This window comes from Schistocerca nitens, chromosome 8, assembly GCF_023898315.1.
Source record: "Schistocerca nitens isolate TAMUIC-IGC-003100 chromosome 8, iqSchNite1.1, whole genome shotgun sequence".
Taxonomy (NCBI): Eukaryota; Metazoa; Arthropoda; class Insecta; order Orthoptera; family Acrididae; genus Schistocerca; species Schistocerca nitens.
The window spans coordinates 419,485,861-419,509,015 of NC_064621.1; the positions used below are offsets into that span (position 1 = coordinate 419,485,861).

Sequence of the window (23,155 nt, forward strand, 5' to 3'; positions counted from 1 at the left end):
CCTAATGTTATGGAACAATTTGCAGCCAAAATTTATGGGACAGATCTGACAAAAATACACTACTGGCCATTAAAATTGCTACACCAAGAAGAAATGCAGATGATAAACTGGTATTCATTGGACAAATATATTATACTAGAACTGACATGTGATTACATTTTCACGCAATTTGGATGCATAGATACTGAGAAATCAGTACCGAGAACAATCACCTCTGGCGGTAATAACGACCTTGATACGCCTGGGCATTGAGTCAAACAGAGCTTGGATGGAGTGTACAGGTACAGCTGCCCATGCAGCTTCAACACGATACCACAGCTCCTCAAGAGCAGCGACTGGCGTATTGTGACGAGCCAGTTGCTCGGCCACCATTGACCAGACGTTTTCAAATGGTGAGAGATCTGGAGAATGTGCTGGCCAGGGAAGCAGTCGAACATTTTCTGTATCCAGAAAGGCCCGTACAGGACATGCAACATGCTGTTGTGCATTATCCTGCTGAAATGTAGGGTTTTGCAGGGATCGAACGAAGGGTAGAGCCACGGGTCGTAACACATCTGAATTGTAACGTCCACTGTTCAAAGTGCCGTCAATGCGAACAAGAGGTGACCGAGACGTGTAACCAATGGCACCCCATACAATCACGCCGGGTGATAGGCCAGCATGGCGATGACGAATACGCGCTTCCAATGTGCGTTCACCGCGATGTCGCCAAACACGAATGCGAACATCATGATGCTGTAAACAGAACCTGGATTCATCCGAAAAAGTGACTTTTTGCCATGGTGCACCCAAGTTCGTCGTTGAGTACACCATCGCAGGCGCTCCTGTCTGTGACGCAGCGTCAAGGGTAACCGCAGCCATGGTCTCCGAGCTGATAGTCCATGCTGCTGCAAACGTCGTCAAACTGTTCGTGCAGATGGTTGTTGTCTTGCAAACGTCCCCATCTGTTGACTTAGGGATCGAGACGTGGCTGCACGATCCGTTACAGCCATGCGGCCGGCCTTAGGTCTGGAACTGCTCGACCGCTACGGTCGCAGGTTCGAATCCTGCCTCGGGAATGGATGTGTGTGATGTCCTTAGGTAAGTTAGGTTTAAGTAGTTCTAAGTTCTAGGGGACTGATGACCTGAGATGTTAAGTCCCATAGTGCTCAGAGCCATTTGAGCAGCCATGCGGATAATATGCCTGTCATCTCGCCTGCTAGTGATACGAGGCTTTTGGGATCCAACACGGCGTTCCGTATTACCCTCCTGAATCCACCGATTCCATATTCTGCTAACAGTCATTGGATCTCGACCAACGCGAGCAGCAATGTCGCGATACGATAAACCACAATCACGATAGGCTACAATCCGACCTTTATCAAAGTCGGAAACACGATGGGGTCGCATTTATCCTCCTTACACGAGGCATCACAACAACGTTTCACCAGGCAACGCCGGTCAACTGCTGTTTGTGTATGAGAAATCGGTTGAAAGCTTTCCTCATGTCAACACGTTGTAGGTGTCGCCACCGGCGCCAATCTTGTGTGAATGCTCTGAAAAGTTAATCATTTGCATATCACAGTATCTTCTTCCTGTCGGTTAAATTTCGCGTCTGTAGCACGTCATCTTCGTGGTGTAGCAATTTTAATGGCCACCAGTGTAGCTTAAAGTTGTTGAGATTTTTTGTTGCTAAATATCCGACATGTTCCGTTTGAAGCCATTGATCAGTTTTAGCTGTGCATTAGATAGCTGAATGCACTTCTTTGATATACATGGCTGAATATGCTGCAGAAGTCAAATCACCAGCGGCGCAGTGGGCCCGAAATGGCGGCCATTGATAAGTTGGCCGTACTTTCCCTATACAGTGCTTCAATGGCATAGCTACCAGAGCGCCATCTGTGTCTACTCTTTAATAGGGAATGCTCACAGAGAGAAGGCTTAGTGTGTTGCAAACATGTGAAGCAAGCAGGTAACCATGCCATGGAGACGCACACATGCTTCCTACTGCTAACAGAGCGAATTTGAGAGGATTCAGATTGTGGCTTTTCTAGTGGTAAGATGGTCTTTTCGGAGAATTTCCACACAAGTTGGACGTTTTGCGTCAGTTGGGCACCGATACTGGAATCAGTGGTCATGTGAACATTCTCAGAGCCGTAGACGAGATTCTGGACGTCCACGCAGCACAGACGCTCGCCAGGATCGTCGTATTGTAATGGCAGCAGTGGCAGTGACCACCAGAGCAAGGATAAGAGGACTTGTAAGCCCAGAAGTGTCGACACGAACTGTAGCGAACCAGTTATTAGCAGTGAGACTATGGGTGCGCACACCTCTATCGCAACCTCCATTCACGCCACAGCATCGACGTGCGCTGTTCGACAGGTGGCATCAGAGGATCACTTGGAAGTTGGAATGGCGCACCTTGGTCTTCAGTGATGAAAGCAATTCTGCCTGCTAGCAAGTGTTGGTCGTGTGCACGTGCAGTGTGGACCTGGAATGCACTTACTCGTAGAGTGCATTCGTCCAAGACACCATGGTCCCACCCTAGGCCTTATGGTCTGGGATGCAGTAAGGTGCAGCTCTCGTTCACCTTCGGTGTTTCTGGAAGGGACGCTAACCAGTGCTCGATACGTGCAGAATGTTATTTGATCCGATCTTTTACGCTTGCAGCAAGAAGGTGTTGTTAAGAGGGTAATGCTCGCCCACATACTGCCTGTGAAACTCAACTTCCTCTGCAAGACGTGCAGCAACTTCCCTGGCCAGCACTGTTTCCGGACTGGAGTCCAATCGAGAACGTGTGGGATATGATAGGACGAGTAGACACTCGTGCTACTCGTCGCCTACCAACTCTTACAGAACTACGTGAACAGGTCGAGCAGAAGTGGAATAACATATCCCCGGACGGTGTCGCCATCTGTACGACCGACTGGATGCCAGAGTCAGCGACCGCATTGCCGCCCGTGGAATCTACACCACGTTCTAAGAAGGGTGTTTCAGCGTGGCTCGATGACTAGTACTTCAGAACCGGTTGTGCTATTGATCTGTAAATGCAATCATTTCATGTACTCCGTAGGCACTGTTGCAACAATAAATCTTGAGTGAATTGGATACCTCTAAAAGGACGTACTAATTTTTTTCTGACAATGTATTTCCCTACCCCGGCAACTTCTTTGCTTGTGGAGGTACTCACGGAGGTCTGGGTACTTGGCCACGGTGGCGGTCGGGAAGCGCACCCTGGAGAGGCCGGGGTCGACGTCCGCAGCGGCCAGCAGGTTGGGGAACTGCTTGCACAGCGGGACCGTGCCCAGCCACAGCGGCAGCCGCAGCTCCATCGGCTCCGTCTCCAGCTCCACCAGCAGCTGGAACACGGCAGCGAGCGTTCCCACTCAATCCGCACTCAGCAGGCCGGCTGACTCACGGGTACAGGAGGAGGAGCAGTCGCCACAGAGACTCTGCCTGCAGTTCGACCAGAAGTTGAAGCACAATGGTGTCTCAGCTCTGTTTTTAACCCAGGAGGACCTCTGCTGTCCCATGAACTCCCTCCATGGCGGCACGGTGTCCACCCGCAACAGCAAATGTAACTCCCTTACCTCAGATAATTTTTAAATTTAGGGCAGACACATCTGAAGTAATTATAAGTAATTGAAGAGTAATTCATATGGTATACGGGTATTTACAAACACTACGGCTCATTAATGTCACTACACCCTGGTGTTTCAGATTTACAACACAAATCAAACGTTATATCTCACAAAATATAACTGTATTAACTTCCACAAATATAATACAACCACAATCATTATATTTTACTTTCATCAAAGTATCCTCCTTTGGATTTAATGACTGCCTCACAAACACTAGGTATGCGGTCAATCAGTTTTTGTAGGAATCGTGAATCTATACGATTCCACACATCCTTAACAATATTCCAGAGATATTCCTTGCTGGATACATTAACTTCCCTGATACGTCTTCCACTTCATCCCAGACCATTTCAATGGGATTACAATCGGGGCTTTACCATATCATTCAGTACTTTCTGTTTTTCCTTTGATGCAATGTAGTTCGTACAGTATGCCAACCGATGATTTGGGTCATTATCTTGTTGTAAGGTGAATCCTTCCCCTATTAAGCGCAATCCACTTCGTACTGTATCATACTGAAGTCTGCGGTGGTTCTGCTTCAGATTCATGCACCCTTCTATTTGCACAATGTCGCCAACTCTGTCTCCGGCAAAACATCCCCAAACCATAATAGAACCTCCACCGTGTTTAACTGTAGGTAGAACGCACTGCTGGGCTACACTTGCCCCTACAAATCGGCGACAAAAACTCTCCTTTTGGTTCCAAAAATCTCGAGCTTCGATTCATCGGTGAATAACACCTTCGTCCACTCTTCCGATGTCCAATTATGATATCTTCTAGCCCATTCAAGTCTCTTCTGTTTATTTATGGGCCTTCGTGGGGTTTTTCTTGCTGTGTCACATCCTTTCAAGTCGGCTTCAGTCAATCTCCTTTTTACTGTTGCAACAGATATTGTTGTCGTGTCGCCGGCCGGAGTGGCCATGCGGTTCTAGGCGCTACAGGCTGGAACCGAGCGACCGCTACGGTCGCAGGTTCGAATCCTGCCTCGGGCATGGTTGTGTGTGATGTACTTAGGTTAGTTAGGTTTAATTAGTTCTAAGTTCTAGGCGACTGATGACCTCAGAAGTTAAGTCGCATAGTGCTCAGAGCCATTTGAACCATTTGTTGTCGTGTTCATTTCTACCAATTCTGCACGACGTTGGGCGCTGTTTTGAATCTACGTATTTCTCTTACTGGTAATTCTGATATATTTATCAATCACTTTTAGTTATTTTACGAGGTCATCCTGGTCGTGGTATGTCCTTATTGCTACCTGTTGTCTTCTGGTGGTGAAAGGTGTATAGACACACTACACTGTTTCGCAATTTGCCGAATAGATAAACCTGCTTGGCTAAGTGCTACAATTGCAGCACGTTTTTCTATGGATATCTCCACTCGGGGAGCCATACTAGCGATGTGCACATTTCAATGTCACGAAGGAACTGACGTAAAGGAACCACATGTTATGTATCGTAGTAATGCTTGCCGTTCGCTGCGGAGATAACATCACTACAGGGAACAACATAGGTGCACCAAATGCGGCGTCCATCGGCAAATATGTAAACAAACATATCAGATAGGTACATAACGATTATGTACACAGCATTGTTTGTTGGATACTATTGTATCTCGATGATCACAAACAAAAATCGTGACATGTGTACTATTCCTTTGTTTCCTCAACCATACCCACGGTATTGGGCCTTATCTACAGAGAACTAGATGTCATTTATTGGGTGTATTGAAATTAATGAGCGGCAGTGTATAGGAATTAAAACTATTAAAATATAAAACTGAATGGAAAGTCTAATAGTCAGCAGTAGTCGTTTTTATTGAAGTCAATCAGAGACTCACACAACCGGTTTCGCAACTTTTAAATTGCGTCTTCTGCTGTAAATAGTGCTATGTCATTTGGTACAGGGATCTATTACAGATATCCGCAGAGTAACAGTCGGCGTGGCACAGGCAAAGTTCTCAGCCTTCAATTGTTAAAACCATCATCAATAATGAATGCCCTGCCTTTCTTAAAACCACGAAATGTCATCACTTTACCGATTACGAGGTGTATTCAAGTTCTAAGGCCTCCGATTTTTTTTCTAATTAACTACTCACCCGAAATCGATGAAACTGGCGTTACTTCTCGACGTAATCGCCCTGCAGACGTACACATTTTTCACAACGCTGACGCCATGATTCCATGGCAGCGGCGAAGGCTTCTTTAGGAGTCTGTTTTGACCACTGGAAAATCGCTGAGGCAATAGCAGCACGGCTGGTGAATGTGCGGCCACGGAGAGTGTCTTTCTATGTTGGAAAAAGCCAAAAGTCACTAGGAGCCAGGTAAGGTGAGTAGGGAGCATGAGGAATCACTTCAAAGTTGTTATCACGAAGAAACTGTTGCGTAACGTTAGCTCGATGTGCGGGTGCGTTTTCTTGGTGAAACAGCACACGCGCAGCCCTTCCCGGACGTTTTTGTTGCAGTGCAGGAAGGAATTTGTTCTTCAAAACATTTTCGTAGGATGCACCTGTTACCGTAGTGCCCTTTGGAGCGCAATGGGTAAGGATTACGCCCTCGCTGTCCCAGAACATGGACACCATCATTTTTTCAGCACTGGCGGTTACCCGAAATTTTTTTGGTGGCGGTGAATCTGTGTGCTTCCATTGAGCTGACTGGCGCTTTGTTTCTGGATTGAAAAATGGCATCCACGTCTCATCCATTGTCACAACCGACGAAAAGAAAGTCCCATTCATGCTGTCGTTGCGCGTCAACATTGCTTGGCAACATGCCACACGGGCAGCCATGTGGTCGTCCATCAGCATTCGTGGCACCCACCTGAATGACACTTTTCGCATTTTCAGATCGTCATGCAGGATTGTGTGCACAGAACCCACAGAAATGCCAACTCTGGAGGCGATTTGTTCAACAGTCATTCGGCGATCCCCCAAAACAATTCTCTCCACTTTCTCGATCATGTCGTCAGACCGGCTTGTGTGAGCCCGAGGTTATTTCGGTTTGTTGTCACACGATGTTCTGCCTTCATTAAACTGTTGCACCCACGAACCCACTTTCGACACATCCATAACTCTATCACCACATGTCTCCTTCAACTGTCGATGAATTTTAATTGGTTTCGCACTACGCAAATTCAGAAAACGAATGATTGCACGCTGTTCAAGTAAGGAAAACGTCGCCATTTTAAGTATTTAAAACAGTTCTCATTCTCGCCGCTGGCGGTAAAATTCCATCTGCCGTACGGTGCTGCCATCTCTGGGACGTATTGACAATGAACGCGGCCTCATTTTAAAACAATGCGCATGTTTCTATCTCTTTCCAATCCGGAGAAAAAAAATCGGAGGCCTTAGAACTTGAATGCACCTCGTAAAATATGCGTCCGGAAGCCGACACGCTTATGTGTGTTTGTCACCAACAAAATAGTAATCATAGCGGCTAACAACACAAGCTACGAGGTGTACAGGGTTTGTTGCCGGAACATGTGCGGTGGTTGTTATCCTAGTACTGATACGGCAGTCCACGGGCGGCAGCCACCGCACTTGTTCCGGCAACAAATCCTGGACACCTCGTAGCTTGTGTTGTCAGCCGATATGATTACTATTTTGTTGGTGACAAACACACATAAGCGTGTCAGCTTCCGGACGCAATATTTCCTCGGATAACATTTACGAGGGGCATCGTCCGTTGCTTGACATAGGCCCACAGGAACGTATTTTAATCGGCAAAGTGATGACAGTCTTTGATTTTAGCACAGACTTGACATTCATCACTGATGATGGTATTGCCAACCGTAGGCTGAGAACTTTGCCTTTGCCACGCCAGTTGTTACTCTGCGCCATTCTGTAATAACTTCCTATGCTATGACATAGCATTATATACACCAGAAGGTGCAACTTGAAAGCTGCGAAACCGGTTGTGTGAGTCGCTAATCGACTTCAATAAAAATGGGTATTGCTGACTATTTGACTCCCACGCCCGTGTTCCCGGGTTTGATTCCCGGCGGGGTCAGGGATTTTCTCTGCCTCGTGATGACTGGGTGTTGTGTGCTGTCCTTAGGTTAGTTAGGTTTAAGTATTTCTAAGTTCTAGGGGACTGATGACCATAGATGTTAAGTCCCATAGTGCTCAGAGCCATTTTTTTGACTATTTGACTTTTCATTCAATTTTATATTTCGATAGTTGTAACACCTGTACCTGATGTATTGTACGAAATGGTCAATCAGTTATGTATAACTATTTTAGCTGTGACTGCCCTAATTTTAGAATTATCTATTAAACACAGACGCCTCTGCGTTTAAGCTTCAATTACACTCAGGCTCCATCTACACTCCTGGAAATGGAAAAAAGAACACATTGACACCGGTGTGTCAGACCCACCATACTTGCTCCGGACACTGCGAGAGGGCTGTACAAGCAATGATCACACGCACGGCACAGCGGACACACCGCGGTGTTGGCCGTCGAATGGCGCTAGCTGCGCAGCATTTGTGCACCGCCGCCGTCAGTGTCAGCCAGTTTGCCGTGGCATACGGAGCTCCATCGCAGTCTTTAACACTGGTAGCATGCCGCGACAGCGTGGACGTGAACCGTATGTGCAGTTGACGGACTTTGAGCGAGGGCGTATAGTGGGCATGCGGGAGGCCGGGTGGACGTACCGCCGAATTGCTCAACACGTGGGGCGTGAGGTCTCCACAGTACATCGATGTTGTCGCCAGTGGTCGGCGGAAGGTGCACGTGCCCGTCGACCTGGGACCGGACCGCAGCGACGCACGGATGCACGCCAAGACCGTAGGATCCTACGCAGTGCCGTAGGGGACCGCACCGCCACTTCCCAGCAAATTAGGGACACTGTTGCTCCTGGGGTATCGGCGAGGACCATTCGCAACCGTCTCCATGAAGCTGGGCTACGGTCCCGCACACCGTTAGGCCGTCTTCCGCTCACGCCCCAACATCGTGCAGCCCGCCTCCAGTGGTGTCGCGACAGGCGTGAATGGAGGGACGAATGGAGACGTGTCGTCTTCAGCGATGAGAGTCGCTTCTGTCTTGGTGCCAATGATGGTCGTATACGTGTTTGGCGCCGTGCAGGTGAGCGCCACAATCAGGACTGCATACGACCGAGGCACAGGGCCAACACCCGGCATCATGGTGTGGGGAGCGATCTCCTACACTGGCCGTACACCACTGGTGATCGTCGAGGGGACACTGAATAGTGCACGGTACATCCAAACCGTCATCGAACCCATCGTTCTACCATTCCTAGACCGGCAAGGGAACTTGCTGTTCCAACAGGACAATGCACGTCCGCATGTATCCCGTGCCACCCAACGTGCTCTAGAAGGTGTAAGTCAACTACCCTGGCCAGCAAGATCTCCGGATCTGTCCCCCATTGAGCATGTTTGGGACTGGATGAAGCGTCGTCTCACGCGGTCTGCACGTCCAGCACGAATGCTGGTCCAACTGAGGCGCCAGGTGGAAATGGCATGGCAAGCCGTTCCACAGGACTACATCCAGCATCTCTACGATCGTCTCCATGGGAGAATAGCAGCCTGCATTGCTGCGAAAGGTGGATATACACTGTACTAGTGCCGACATTGTGCATGCTCTGTTGCCTGTGTCTATGTGCCTGTGGTTCTGTCAGTGTGATCATGTGATGTATCTGACCTCAGGAATGTGTCAATAAAGTTTCCCCTTCCTGGGACAATGAATTCACGGTGTTCTTATTTCAATTTCCAGGAGTGTATTTGGGGAGAGAGGACATAAAATGTAGAATGACAATGGCAAGGAAAGCGTTTCTGAAGAAGAGAAATTTGTTAACATCGAGTATAGATTTAAATATCAGGAAGTCGTTTCTGAAAGTATTTGTATGGAGTGTAGCCATGTATGGAAGTGAAACATGGACGATAAATAGTTTAGACAAGAAGAGAATAGAAGCTTTTGAAATGTGGTGCTACAGAAAAATGCTGAAGATTAGATGGGTAGATCACATAACTAATGAGGAGGTACTGAATAGGATTGGGAGAGGAGGAGTTTGTGGCACAGCTTGACTGGAAGAAGGGATCGGTTGGTAGGACATGTTCTGAGGCATCAAGGGATCACCAATTTAGTATTGGAGGGCAGAGTGGAGGTTAAAAATCGTAGAGGGAGACCAAGAGATCAGTACACTAAGCAGATTCAGAAGAATGTGGGCTGCAGTAGGTACTGGGAGATGAAGAGGCTTGCACAGGATAGAAAAGCGTGGAGAGCTGCATCAAACCAGTCTCAGGACTGAAGCCCACAACAACAACAACATCGGGAGGGGTGTAGTCTGTGATTGGTTACTAGGCCATTAACGACCTAGTGTCCAATGAACCGCATCGGATTATATTGTGTAACCGAGAAACCTACTCCTCACATTGTCTGAAGATACTCACTTGATCTGCGTGCGTGTTTGTGCTTCCAGCCCGAATGCATTGTGCACATCTTGTTCTAGAGCACCTGCGTCAGATGTTCCCTGAACTGGATACGATGACAAGATCCTTATGCCTGCTCAGCTCTTTTGCTATATCTGATGATCCCACCTCAGTACTTCTTATGAGACAATATGGAAAGTCCTGTGTACGAGAAACCTGTCGAGACTGAAGAAAAATCTAGCAGCAGTTGTAGCTGCCTGTGACGACAGGGTTGTTTGAATGGGTGCGTCAGACTTCTGTGCGCCTATGTCACGACTCCATTAAAGCTTGTGGAGAGGGGGGAGGGGAAGTGAGATTTTGAACAACTGCTGTAACTGGAGCACCTTATGCGAATTGAGCATATACTGAAACTGTAACAAAACTGCGTCTCGTTGGACCTTCCTCATCGTCAGCGGACTACAGTAAATTTTGAGTGCTGTTATTTTCACTTTTCACTTTCGACTCAACTGTATCTAGACCTAGGATTGTCTGTATTTGTGCTTCATTCCAGATAGTTTGCACCGTTGCCACCTTAGGCTAGTGATACAAAGTGACAATTATTGAACTATATGAAAACAACATACATTAGTTACAAACGTTATTCAACATGTGAATGTCACTACAGATATTCGGATTTAGGTTATGATATGTTCGATATGCCTTCATTGGTGATGATGTGACGCAGACGAATAGCGAAATTCTGCACGACACACTGAAGTGTCGGGACGTCGATGCTGTCGATGACCTCCTGAATGGCTGTTTTCAGCTCAGCAATGGTTTTAGGGTTATTGCTGTACACCTTGTCTTTAATATAGCTCCACGAAAAGTATTCACATGTGTTCAGTTCTGGAGAATATGACGGCCAATAAAGGCCCATGCCAGTGGCCTCTGGTTACCCCAGAGCCAGGATGCGGTCTCCAAAGTGCTTCTCCAGAACATCAAACACTCTCCTGCTTCAATGGGGTCGAGTTCCGTCTTCCATGAACCACATCTTGTCGAAATCAGTGTCACTTTGCATAACGGGGATGAAATCATCTTCCAAAACCTTCACTTACCGTTCGGTAATCACTGTGCTATGAAGGAATATCGCACCGATTATTTAGTGATTGACATTGCACACCACCCAGTCACCCGTCGAGTGTGAAGAGACTTCTCGATCGCGAAATGCGGATTCTCAGTTCCCAAATTCGCCAATTTTGCTTATTGACGAACCCATCCAAATGAAAGTGGGCTTAGTCGGTAAACCAAACCGAGGAGGAGGTAGCAGCCCATATAAGATCATTGCAAAGAGGAAAAGCACCTGGGCCAGACGGCATTTTGGCGGAGGTGGTGCAGTTCCTGGCGCCCCAGCTGACTGCGCCACTTACTCATCTTTACAATAAATGCCTTAGGCAAAGAAAGTTCCCAAAGAAATGGAAAACGGCAAACGTAGTCATTATAAAGAAAGGACCAGACAAGGACCCCGCGGAAGTAAATCATACAGGCCGATTTGCCTGCTGGATCTATTCGGAAAAATACTGGAGAAACTGCTAGCTGACAGATTAGCGGCAAACCGAGTGTTGTGCGGGATGAGCAACAGGCAGTTCGGCTTCAGGCCGGGGCGGTCGGCATCTGATGCAGTCACCCTGGCGGCTGAGGTCTGCGGCTCGACCCCGCACAAATACGTAGTTGGCATCATGGTGGACATCAGTGGCGCCTTCGACAACCTGTGGTGGCCTTCGCTCTTCTCCTGCTTGCGGGAGAAAGAGTGTCCAGGGCCGCTATGCGGTTGCCTGAGGAGCTATTGTAAGGATCGGGAGGTCTGGTTATCATCCCCTAGCGATAGAATTAGAAGAACAATTACCAAAGGATGTCCCCAAGGATCCGTTTTAGGACCCCTCTTCTGGTACATCCACATGGAGCCACTATTAGACAGGTTACAACAAAGTGATGAGGTGCTAGAGGTGATAGCCTACGCGGATGACCTCCTCCTGTTGGTCGGCGGCCGTAGCCGGGAAGACATTGAACCAAAAATAGAGACAGCCATAGGCAAACTCCAACAGTGGTGTCGTACGACTAAAATGACGATATCGCCCAGCAAATCCACTTACCTGTTGCTAAAAGGACATCTCATTAGAAACCCGACTGTCACAATTGACGGTTCACCAGTTCTCCGGCGACGTGAGACACGCTATCTAGGAGTTATCATTGATGAGAGGTGGAGCTTCGGGAAACACATTGATACCGTTACCCAAAGAGCTCTCCAGATATTAAATAACCTCATCTCCATAGGCCATAAAAGATTCCATCTCCCTCCACACCTAATTAAACTCTACCACAATAGCATCCTAACCTCAGTTGTGGGTTACGGCTCGGGAGTCTGGGCGCACAGGCTCACGAGGGTTGTGCCCGCCATGGCAGTGAGAAGGGTCCAGAGAATCATGATATTAAGATCTGTGGAAGCCTACAGAACATCTCCAGGGGGGGCCCTATTAGTCATAATGGGGCTTTGCCCTCTGGACATAAAAATAAGAGAACAAGCGGCTTGGTATTATTGGGCCAAAAAGGGAAATTATGAGAAGATTGCAGACATCATGGGTATTAGGGTGGGGGATAAAAGGGAAATAAGGAAAAGAGGGGAGGAACTCTGGCAGGAGTCTTGGGAGGTAGAAGAAGCTGGACGCAGAACTTTCCAGTTGATACCTGATGTAAGGGAACGCTTGGAATTGAAATACTTTGAGCCCACACGAGGACTGATCCATTTCCTCACTGGCCATGGAACCTACCCGACATACTTATGTCGATTTCGGAAGAGGGCACCAGCGTGTGACTGTGGCGATCCGGAGGGTACACCCGAACATGTAGTTTACGAATGCCCCCTCTTCAATGATGTCGCGAACACACTACGAGACAGACTACCCAACACATATCAACTACTTAGACGAGAGGAAACTTTTCAGACCTTAAACACATTGGCTAACTAGGTATCGCGAAAAGTTCTAACTGAATACTTAAGAGAGATAAACTAAAGAACCAAGACAACAACCACTGAATGCGTCCAAGAGCCCTATTCCCATGCCGCCTGTGCGTTGACTGGCCGACTTTTCATCTCAGTTGGAATCCGCCACGCGCAGGATTAGGGGGAGTAGGGATCAACACCACCGATTGTGACACACACCCGAAATGACGTAGGATAAGTTAGTTTGTAGGACTTAGTTTTAGGAAACTACGTTAGGAACTGCAGCGAATTTAACATCGAGGCCTGCCCAGTGCCAGGGGCACGCTCTTCGGGATTAGCTCGAAGAGCAAGGCAATTTAAAAGTAGGTTTATATCTTTCACTGGTACACACGTGACGCTGCAGACTATAGTAATTAGATATGGGAATTAGATATAAACTGTAGGTACTAGAAATTAGATGCCCATTGTTTGTTAAAAAAAAAAATCAACTGTAGCTCACTTACAAAAACTGAAACTAGCTGCGACTAAGTATAAATGTATAAGTATTATGACCCACTAATGAAATAAGGAAGTGGGTTAACTTGTATAATTATAATGGTTTTGTTAAATAAAGAATTAAAAAAAAACATGCATGCGCATACTAATTTCCGTCATGCCCCGCGGCCAACCGTGCAGTTTGAACGTCCGAACGCAAATCGTTCAGAAGTTATGACGATTTTATTTCATATAGTTTCTATAATTGCAGCCCTGTACATTCAGACTGCGTGAGCCTTTTTCTCTGCCGCGCTGAGCTTTGAAATCAACGAAATCATATAACGAACGGAATAAGACCGAGTCGCTGTCATTTACGCTATACAGTGTGGATCTATCACGGGTTTCCACATTTTTAACAGAAATCAAGAACTGAGCTTAACACCTGAATGACCTACTGTGCTAGTATTGCAGTTTTAACAAATATAATCAACGTTATTTCTACTTAATTCTCGATATGAGAGTACCCGTTGCCGTTTTATCCTCTACCTAGATGAAAAAGCATAACAATTTGTGCAATTTTATGTTTATGTTCATTTCTGTATGTCCCTACACAAGTGCCAGAATTACCTGTTCTTCAGTGAACTCCTCTTTTTTAGTACACTGTGCGTCAAATGGTTCACCGTTCACACAGGAATGGAACAAAAAGTATCAGACTCGTTTTCATACGAATCGTCAAAAGACCATTTTAATTTTCTTTTGCTGCTTTCAGTGGTGATACGGATCCATTACGTTCTGTTTTTATACAAATAGGCGTTAACATTTTATGATCATTATTTATCCAGTGCAGATACCGAAACAATATTAATACAAGAAGCAGGATATATATAAAAAATGCTGATTGTTGAGAAAACTTGTAATAAATCAGATAGTGTTAACATTTTGTCGTTCATCGAATTTCTGATCTCATGACCAATGTATGTCCCGACTTGCTACACTGACTGCCATTACAAATTAAGAGAATTTTGCTACGAACATCTGCTGCTTAATTTTTCCTCACAGTTTTGTGGCTCTTAATCCTCTGATAGTAGCAGCTCTTATTCAGTACCACTTGTCATGGTGCCCATCATGGATTTTTGTACAAACTGAAACAAACTTTAGATAATTGTGGTTTTAAATTGATTGAAACTCTTAAGTTTAAGCAACTGAATTTTTTACATAACAATTTTGTTTAGAATTACATCGATAAAAGTACAAATAAAAGGCGTTCTACATTTCACTCTCCGATGCAGAAGACATAGGAAAATTAAAAGAAATAATTGGCAACACATCTTGCTTTAGTTTTTCTTCCTAAATTAGATGCTACAGTTTCAAAATACTCAGAAGAAAAATGTTCGTACCCGCTTTGTAAGGTGTTTTGTATTCAAAATATTTCCTTTTCAACGCAGGATTCGGAACATATCTTTGTGCTTCATCATTGGGAAAACCTTTACTAGTATTGATGATTGTATAAAAAGAAATTACGAAGTTCATATCGTGGACTAAGAAAAGATAATGTAAATAATACTCAATACATGTCTGCTTATACCTTCATGAGACTTTTATCAATAATTTCAGAACGTTTATATACAAATACTTACACGAAACAAAAGGCTAATCTCATCTGCTCGGTAGTGATATCACTCTCTTAGCATCAGTCTATAATTTAATTTATTGGGCTCGAAAAAGTCTTGGCAAAATTTTAGTATCCTTAAAAAACCAATAATTAAGGAAAGAAGTATTAGTGATATGTTCTTCTATGTAAATAGAGGCTGCTCGAGACTTGACGATTGCAATAAAGAAGTCTTGACTGAGAACGATGAATTAAGGTTACTTAATGCTTTCTCCATTAGCCGGCTGCCACGGGTATTCATCAGTATGCTGTTCGACAGGTTAGTTTCTGTGATTTTTTCTTTGTTGTTGCTTCATTCCCTCGTCTCATATGAGCGGGAGATGTGTTCTCGGTGGTACTTGTATCTCATTCTTCAAAGAAGAGGTTCGAAATATGCATGAAGTTTAAACAATACAGTTAAAAGGCAAACTACATAATTACAGTTTTAAACTGATGAAGAAGATGATTCTATCGATGGCAATAATAAAATGAAACTGTTGATTTTCTTCACTTTCAATTAAAAACAAAGGCTAAAGGTAAGATAAAATAATAAAAAGGTATATAAAAATATGGTGCAGGCAGGTGCCGATCTTAAAATGAAACACTGAATATCTACTAGGAATTGAAGATCCCGTGTAGGGGAGGGATATTTACGGGAGGGAAATGTTGGGCGTTCTGTTGTGTTGTAGGGTTAGGATATAACCATAATGGTGTGTTGGACTGTAACTCCGGAGATGAGGCTAGGTGTTGGAATGGACGTGGATGGTAGGAAACAGATAGGGAGCGGAAGTTGGGGTGTGGGCATGGCAGTAATTTGAAGAGGGAGGGGATAGGGAAAGGTGGAAAAGGAAGGGTTGGAGGGGGAAATCCTGATGTTGGGTGCGTTAGGAAAGAAAGAGTTGAAATTGACAGGATTGATAAATATCTGGGTGAATGTCGTTGTCTGAAAGATGCATTTGGTTGAAGTTTTGATTGGGAGAGTCTATGAAGTGTTCAGAGTTGTAGGATTGATGGAAAGTGTCGTTATAGATGCAGCAGCAAACCAGAGTTGGAAATTGGGAAACTATATGGTTTTATATCTCAGGTTTTTCTCGGTGCGATTGATTGATAGTGTTCTTCCGTGTGTTCTTCCAAGTTGTTGTTTCCATTTTATACACAATATCTCGACTATCAACTCAGCTGTCTTCTTGTGGTGCTGCGAGTTTCGCTGTTATGTGCACTCGCTGCTTCTACTGGTTGGAATGCATGAAATGAAAACAATAACAGAACACACGGAAGCACGCTATTAACCATATGATTGATCGAGTCAAGTTTGCAGACAGTGTAGATGTATGGAGGTGTTCTGTGTCAATGAGGAGAGGTGGGAATTTGATGCGGTTTACTATCCACACGGGAGAAAGTTGCGAACAGGCGGAATGCAAGGCTTTCTAGGATTTGAGGTAACAGAAATTTTGTGAAGTATAGAAATAAGAATAGAAAAACCAATGTTTCGTTGGTGTGGAGGTTAGTGGAGGAATGCAGTTCCCTCAGTCTACTAGCTAGTGGGTTTAGTGTATTGTGAGATTTCTGTTGGACAGCTAGCAGGTGAGACTTGCATGTTAGACGCTGGTAAAGCGGAGATTTGAGCTGTTTGATGTTTTGGTTGGTAGGACAGAACAGTCATAAATGGTTAGGTAGAATTGAGGGGGACAGAAACTCTTGAGTGATTCAGCGTTTGATTATTTACTTGGTTTTGGGAGCATTTGTCTTGAGAGATAGTGGTTACATTAGGACGTAAACTGGTTACAGTTGAGTAACAGGAATCTTTGGGATTTCTAGAGTGTAGGATAGAGACATAGGAAAGCGGTGTTATCAGCATGCTGATGGATCTGAATGGCTGTGCACAAGATATAAAGGAGTAGAGATTGGACAGAGCCTTGGGGAACCCCCACAGTAGGATGGAATATATGGAAATTGGTATCAATAGTGACAAAATGTCGGTGGTGAGACAGAAAGGGGACAGTACGGTGAAGATAATTCGAAGTGAATCTGTCTGGAGTTGGAAAAGGAGACCAATATGCTATACACAGTCATAAACTTTCCCAAGGTCATGGCATATACAAATTGTGGATTATTGATTGTTAGGGGTAAACAGGTTCAAATGAATGTAGGTTGCGGTAGTTATGCACATATGAAGAGGTAGGTACACGACAGAGTAGGATGGAGAGCTGCATCAAATCAGTCTTCTGAATGAAAACCACAACGGCAAGAGGGTGGGATTGGAGCTGGGTGAGGAACTCGAGCTAGACAACAGAGAAGAAGTTGAGACGGAAGGAGCTGGTGCCGGTTCAAGTGTATATGGATGCCGTGGCAGAGGATGAGTTCAGAGGTGGAGATCGAGGCTGACAGGGCGGTAGAGATGTTGGTTTCCACATAGTGACATGTTGTTTGTCTCATGTAAGGTCTGAGATCATCACGACTACACACTGTGTATAGTTTGCACACGCAGAACGCTGCAGGAGAGAGACGGAAGGCTGGCACTCACGTCGAGGCGGTAGTCGATGTCCATGAGCTTGCAGCAGTTGGTGAAGCGCGAGGAGGGCGGCACCGGCGGCACGGTGAGCGGAACCTCGTGCCACGCGTCGGAGTCACCGCTGGCGACGGCGCCGCGGCTCACCTCGGCCACCACGCGCTCGTCCACGTGGCTGCGCAGCCCGCGGCTCGACAGGTACGTCACCACCTGCACACACAGTCACAGTGCCGAACGGCCTGCACCATGTATTCGCCCATACAGCTGTTAACAACTCAACACTACTGGCCCAGTATTTTCGGAGTGGGGAAATTGTTAAATATAGTGTTCCACAAGGGGCTGTGCTTGGCCCACTCCTACAAAAATGCTTTACCTGGGACAATGGAAGGATCCTGAAAACCTATGATATTCACTGATGACACAGGTATTGTTATAAGGGTCCAAACATATCCATCAACTAGGAGAATAGTGAAACAGCCTCACAGCTGCGTTGCCTGACAGCAAAAGAGAAGCACCCAGAAGAAGAGATATTCAAATGAAACTTCAGTGGTTTGGGAGGGTATGCGATGGTACTTCAGTGATTACAAAATTTACGAGTAAAACTAACTTCGCAGTGTGAACCCACTAATAGGGATGACGTTGCACCATCTTTAGCCTGGATGCATGCACTGATTCGTTTGAGAAGGGTGTCATACAGACGTTATGTCCTATCCTAAGGAAAGCTGGCCTACAAGTGTTATAAGTGGTCCTTAATATCATGAATAACGGTACTAAGACGGAGTTGACGTCCGAGATGATCTTACGCACGCTAGATCTCCGGATCTAGCTGAGCACAGCATTACCTCAACATCAAAACAGTTTATAGAGGCACGTTTCTGTGTGAACAAGCATTGTCCTCTTGAAAAATGGCACCACGATATGGTCGCATGAGAACGCAGCATGTCCGTTACACACTGTTGTGCTGTCAAAGTTCTCTTATCACTACTAGTGATGAGCGAACTCGTATCTGACGACCGGGTGAGGTGGCGCAGTGGTTAGCACGTTGGACGCGCATTCGGGAGGGCGACAGTCTAAACTCGCGTGCTGCCATCCTGATTTAGGTTTCTCGTGATTGCCCTAAATGTTTCAGGCAAATGCCGGAATGGTATCTTTGAAAGGGCGCGACCGACTTCCTTCCGCATCCTTCCCTAATCCGATGTGACCAATGACCTTGCCGTTTGGTCCCTCCCCCAAATCAACCAACCAACCATACCTGATGACTCCTCACACCATGACGCCAGGTGTGACACCACTGTGCCTGTCCAAAACATTGGCAGAATGGGACGGCGGTCGTACGGGGTAATGCAGAATCGCGATCCATTGCTAAACACAATCCGACGCCATTTATCACCAGTCCATGCTTCCTGGCCATGGCATCACTCTAAATGCAGCCGTTTGCGTTGTGGTGTTAACTGCAGTCTATTCAAGCGACATTAATTCCTTAATCCGGTTGGTGCTAATTTCTGACCAACAGTGTTGTATTACAGAGAATGTTGCAGGCAGCCCAACACGTTTTGTTTGAAGGCAGGTGAAGTAGTGAAGGGGCTACGATGTGATTGGTGTAAAACATGTCAGTCCTCCTTTGTGATGGTCAGTCGCAGTCGACCGGAACTTTGACGACGAATATGCTTGCCTTCACGTTCCCATCTACATCTACATGATTACACTACAATTCACAATTAAGGGTCTGGCAGAGGGTTCATCTAACCACCTTAAAGCTATTTCTCTACAGTTCCACTCTCGAAGGCCGCGCGGCTCAACGAGCTCTTAAATCTTTCTTTCTCCGATTTATCTTATTTTATCATGATGAACATTTCTCCGCCTGTAGGGAGGGGGGTGCCAACGGAATATTTTCGCAGTCATCGGAGGAGGAAGTTGATGATTGAAATTTCACGAACAGAGTCCTACCACAGCGTAAAACGCTTTTGTTTTAATGATTGCTACCCCAAGTCGCATACCATGTTCGTAGCACTCTCTTTCCTCTGCCTTTCTTTGAACTCTTTCGGTCCAGTCTGATAGGAACCCACATCGCACAACAACACTCCAGGAGAGGGCGGACAAGCGTGGTGTAAGCAGTCACTTTAGTGGACATGTAGCACTTTTTAAGTGTCCTGACAATAAATTGAAGTCCTTGGTTTGCTTTCCCCATAACCTTTTCTTTTTGATCGTTCCAATTTCGGTTATTCGTAATTGTAACCCCAAATTGTTTACTTGAATTTACAGCCTTTACGTTTGCGTGATTTATCATGTAACCAAATGAAGCGAATTCCTTGTAGTACTTATGAGGATGCCTTTACACTTTCATAATTTAGAGGCAATTGTTACCTTTCGTACCATGTAGACATTTTGTTTAAATCATTTTACTGTTGGGTTTGATCGTTTGATAACTTTAGAAGAAGAATCATCTGTAAACAATCTAAGAAAACTGCTTAGATTATCTCTTATGTCGTTGACGTAGATCAGGAACAGCAGACGGTCTGTAACATTTCCCTGGGGAACGCCAGATATTACATGTTTTTTACTCGAAGACTTTCCGTCAGTTACTAAGAACTGTGATTTTTTGGCAGGAATTCACGAATCCTGTCACTCAGGTGACACGATACTCACTAGGCATGTAATTTGATTAGAAGTCGCTTGTGAGCAAACTTGTCACAAGCCTTCTGGCAATCTAAAAATATGGGGTCAACTTGAAATCCCCTGTCGATAGCATACATTACTTGGTGTGAATAAAGAGCTAGCAGTAATTCACAAGATTTACTTCTAAGTTACTCATATTGGCAGTTGTTCTGTATTCGAATTCTGGAATATTTAAATCGTGTATTTGGTGACGGAGTTTCGGAAAACCATGTTCAGTAATTATGCTTTAGTGGCGCTGTCGTCAGTGACATTACCATTGTTATCGCACAGTGATGGTATTGATCGCACGTTGCCGATGGTGTACTTTACATATGACCAGAATCTCTTTGGGTTTTATGCCAAGTTTTGAGGCAGCGTTTCGTCGTGGAAATTATTAAAAGCATATCGTATTGATGTTCGTGTTAAATTTCGAGCCATGAAGTTCAACGTTGGCCCACTGTCACATTCGAACGCACCACAAATCTGGATACTGCACAATTCGACCAGCCGGTCAAGTGGACGCTCTCAATCAGCCCCCTATCAAACACATTCAGGTTCTCATAACTCTGTCTCACACGAGTACATGGCATCTCAGAGTCCTTCACAGCGATCACCCAACATCTGAAGCTGTTCACGCTCCCTATATACCCTACCGTGCCAGGTAGCAGCACTAAACACGAAAAACACTAATGCAGTGAGGAGGCCGTTATACCTGTCGTAGAGAATTGCAACTCTCATCATTTACATACCCACCAATGGTGTGTACATGTGCGAGGTTACACCGACATCCTACGATCTCTTCTGGGTGCTTTACTTTTTTTGCCACGCAGTGCAGTTAATAGCAAACGACTTAACTTTTAATCTTACGAAGACTCATACGATTTCAAGCAAAGTAAATGACAGGTACTGGAAGTAGAGATCAGTGTGTAATGGGTCCCACCCTGGTGTTGTCTGTTCTTACTGAACTGGCCACTTGCCGTACTGCTTCCTATTGTGACTGTGAACCAAGCATTAGCTTCGTCTTGTATTTGCAGGCGCTAAAGACCTTGCTGTCGTGCGCCCACAGTACTAAAGCATCATCTTATACTTGCAGGTTTAATTATTCTTGGTCTCTTGCTTCCTCGCTATTGTTAAAATCAAGCTACTAAAAGAAAATAAAGACAGGTGGAAATATTATAGCACTTCATAAATAAGAGTCGTAGAAAGACTCAAATAAACAGATATACTGAGTTAAGACCTCTGTTACAGCACACTTAAATTAAATTTCCTAATTTTTGAATGGCTTGGATTGCAAGTTAATAATCCGAGCCTGCTTATAAATGTAATCCATTAATGTGATAACACTGAAATGACCAGTAAAACGTACTTAAACTTTTCAGTTTTTACAAGTTATTAAACTAGCAGCTAATGGTCGGCCAATAGGAGAAAGTTTCACACAAGAAATACTGAAATACAAGGTGTTTCAAAATAAATATACGGGACATCTTCAACTTTTTTAGTCCTTTCTTCCTCAGTTGCGTGTAATATTACGGTATATTGATGATTTTTACTTATGGACCGTCTGACAACAACTGAATAAAACACAATTTTAGTGCTATACGCGTTTCGCCTTTATTTTCTGCAAGGCATCATCAGTGGCCTGGAATATGTACATAAGTTAGCTATTTAATTTACATTTTTTGTCACTGTGCCTATAGGTTATAAACAGATCAGGTGGTTGATATTTCCTATTAAGTAGTAATGTTTTGAACTGTACTTATAGGTTGCGTGGACAATTTCTTACATATTACACTCCTGTTGCAATTGTCCACGCAACCTGTAAGTACAGTTCAAAACATTACTACTTAATAGGAAATACCAACCACCAGAACTGTTTATAACCTACAGGCACAGTGACAAAAAATGTAAATTAAATAGCTAACATATGTACAGTCATGCTCAAAATTATCCGAACGACCTGAATTGCATTTCGCCTGATTCGCATGCAACCCACATATCGCAGCTGTCTAGCAGGTCATCTAATCGCTCCTTGGTACAGTCGTTTGGCTATTGAAATTGGTTCCAACAAGTCACCACTAGAAAACACTGCTCTGTATCGCAATAACTCAAGATGTAAAGTAATGCCATGATACAACAAATATCAGGGAACACCTTATCACAGATAATACTGTCCTTAAGGCTTGTAAGCTCACATTTATTACAATAAATGGCATACCTGAAATGTTACCACTCTCATTACTACGTCAGACAGGTAATGCACGTAGTAAGTTCGTCGTATTCATGATCACTTCAAAGTAACATACCGTACTTATTATTTAACACAAAAGACATTAAAAATTTAAGTTATTCACGAGCAGCTAGTTGAGAATATGTATGAACTTCAAATGACACGACGAACCGTCTCGTTCTGCATATGGATTCAAACCCAGGTCATGCAGACTAAGCAAAGATTTCGTGACTGACGGAAACTAAGAGTCATTTCTGATTAGGCATACAGAGAGTGATATACCTCGATTTTAGACAGTATCAGTTAGCAAAAATCAACTTTAAATTACATAACGCAAACATTTTTAACGGACGCGAATTCCTACCCAGCAGCTATTGTCCCAGTTAATGAACGACGAGAGATGTTAAATATTGCTTCTTAACAAGTAACTTACTCGAAATGCCGTGAGGTAAGGCTTTGTGTTGGACAGGGATTCGAACCCAGAACCTAATCGGGTAGATTTCGAGGGACAATTAACTGTGACATTTCGGATTTTCTCGGGAGTAGCTAGATGTTGTAACTGAAATGACGAGACGAAACATTAATTTTTTCCTTTCCAGGACTCCAACCCGGCACCTATCGCTGTTATAGTCTAGAGAAAACGAACGTTAAATATGGGTTTATTG

General features: G+C 44.8%; 1 protein-coding gene across 1 annotated transcript in view; it reads right to left on the reverse strand.

Moving 5' to 3' along the window:
* The window catches only part of LOC126199591 (arrestin domain-containing protein 17-like), a 189,911-nt gene that overhangs the window by 14,396 nt on the left and 152,360 nt on the right, over window positions 1-23,155 (reverse strand). Inside the window, exons 8-9 of the mRNA XM_049936517.1 lie at window positions 17,624-17,818; window positions 3,170-3,338 (exon numbers count right to left, since the gene is read on the reverse strand). Coding sequence (XP_049792474.1) covers window positions 3,170-3,338; window positions 17,624-17,818 — 364 coding nt within the window. The remainder of the gene's footprint in view (window positions 1-3,169; window positions 3,339-17,623; window positions 17,819-23,155) is intronic.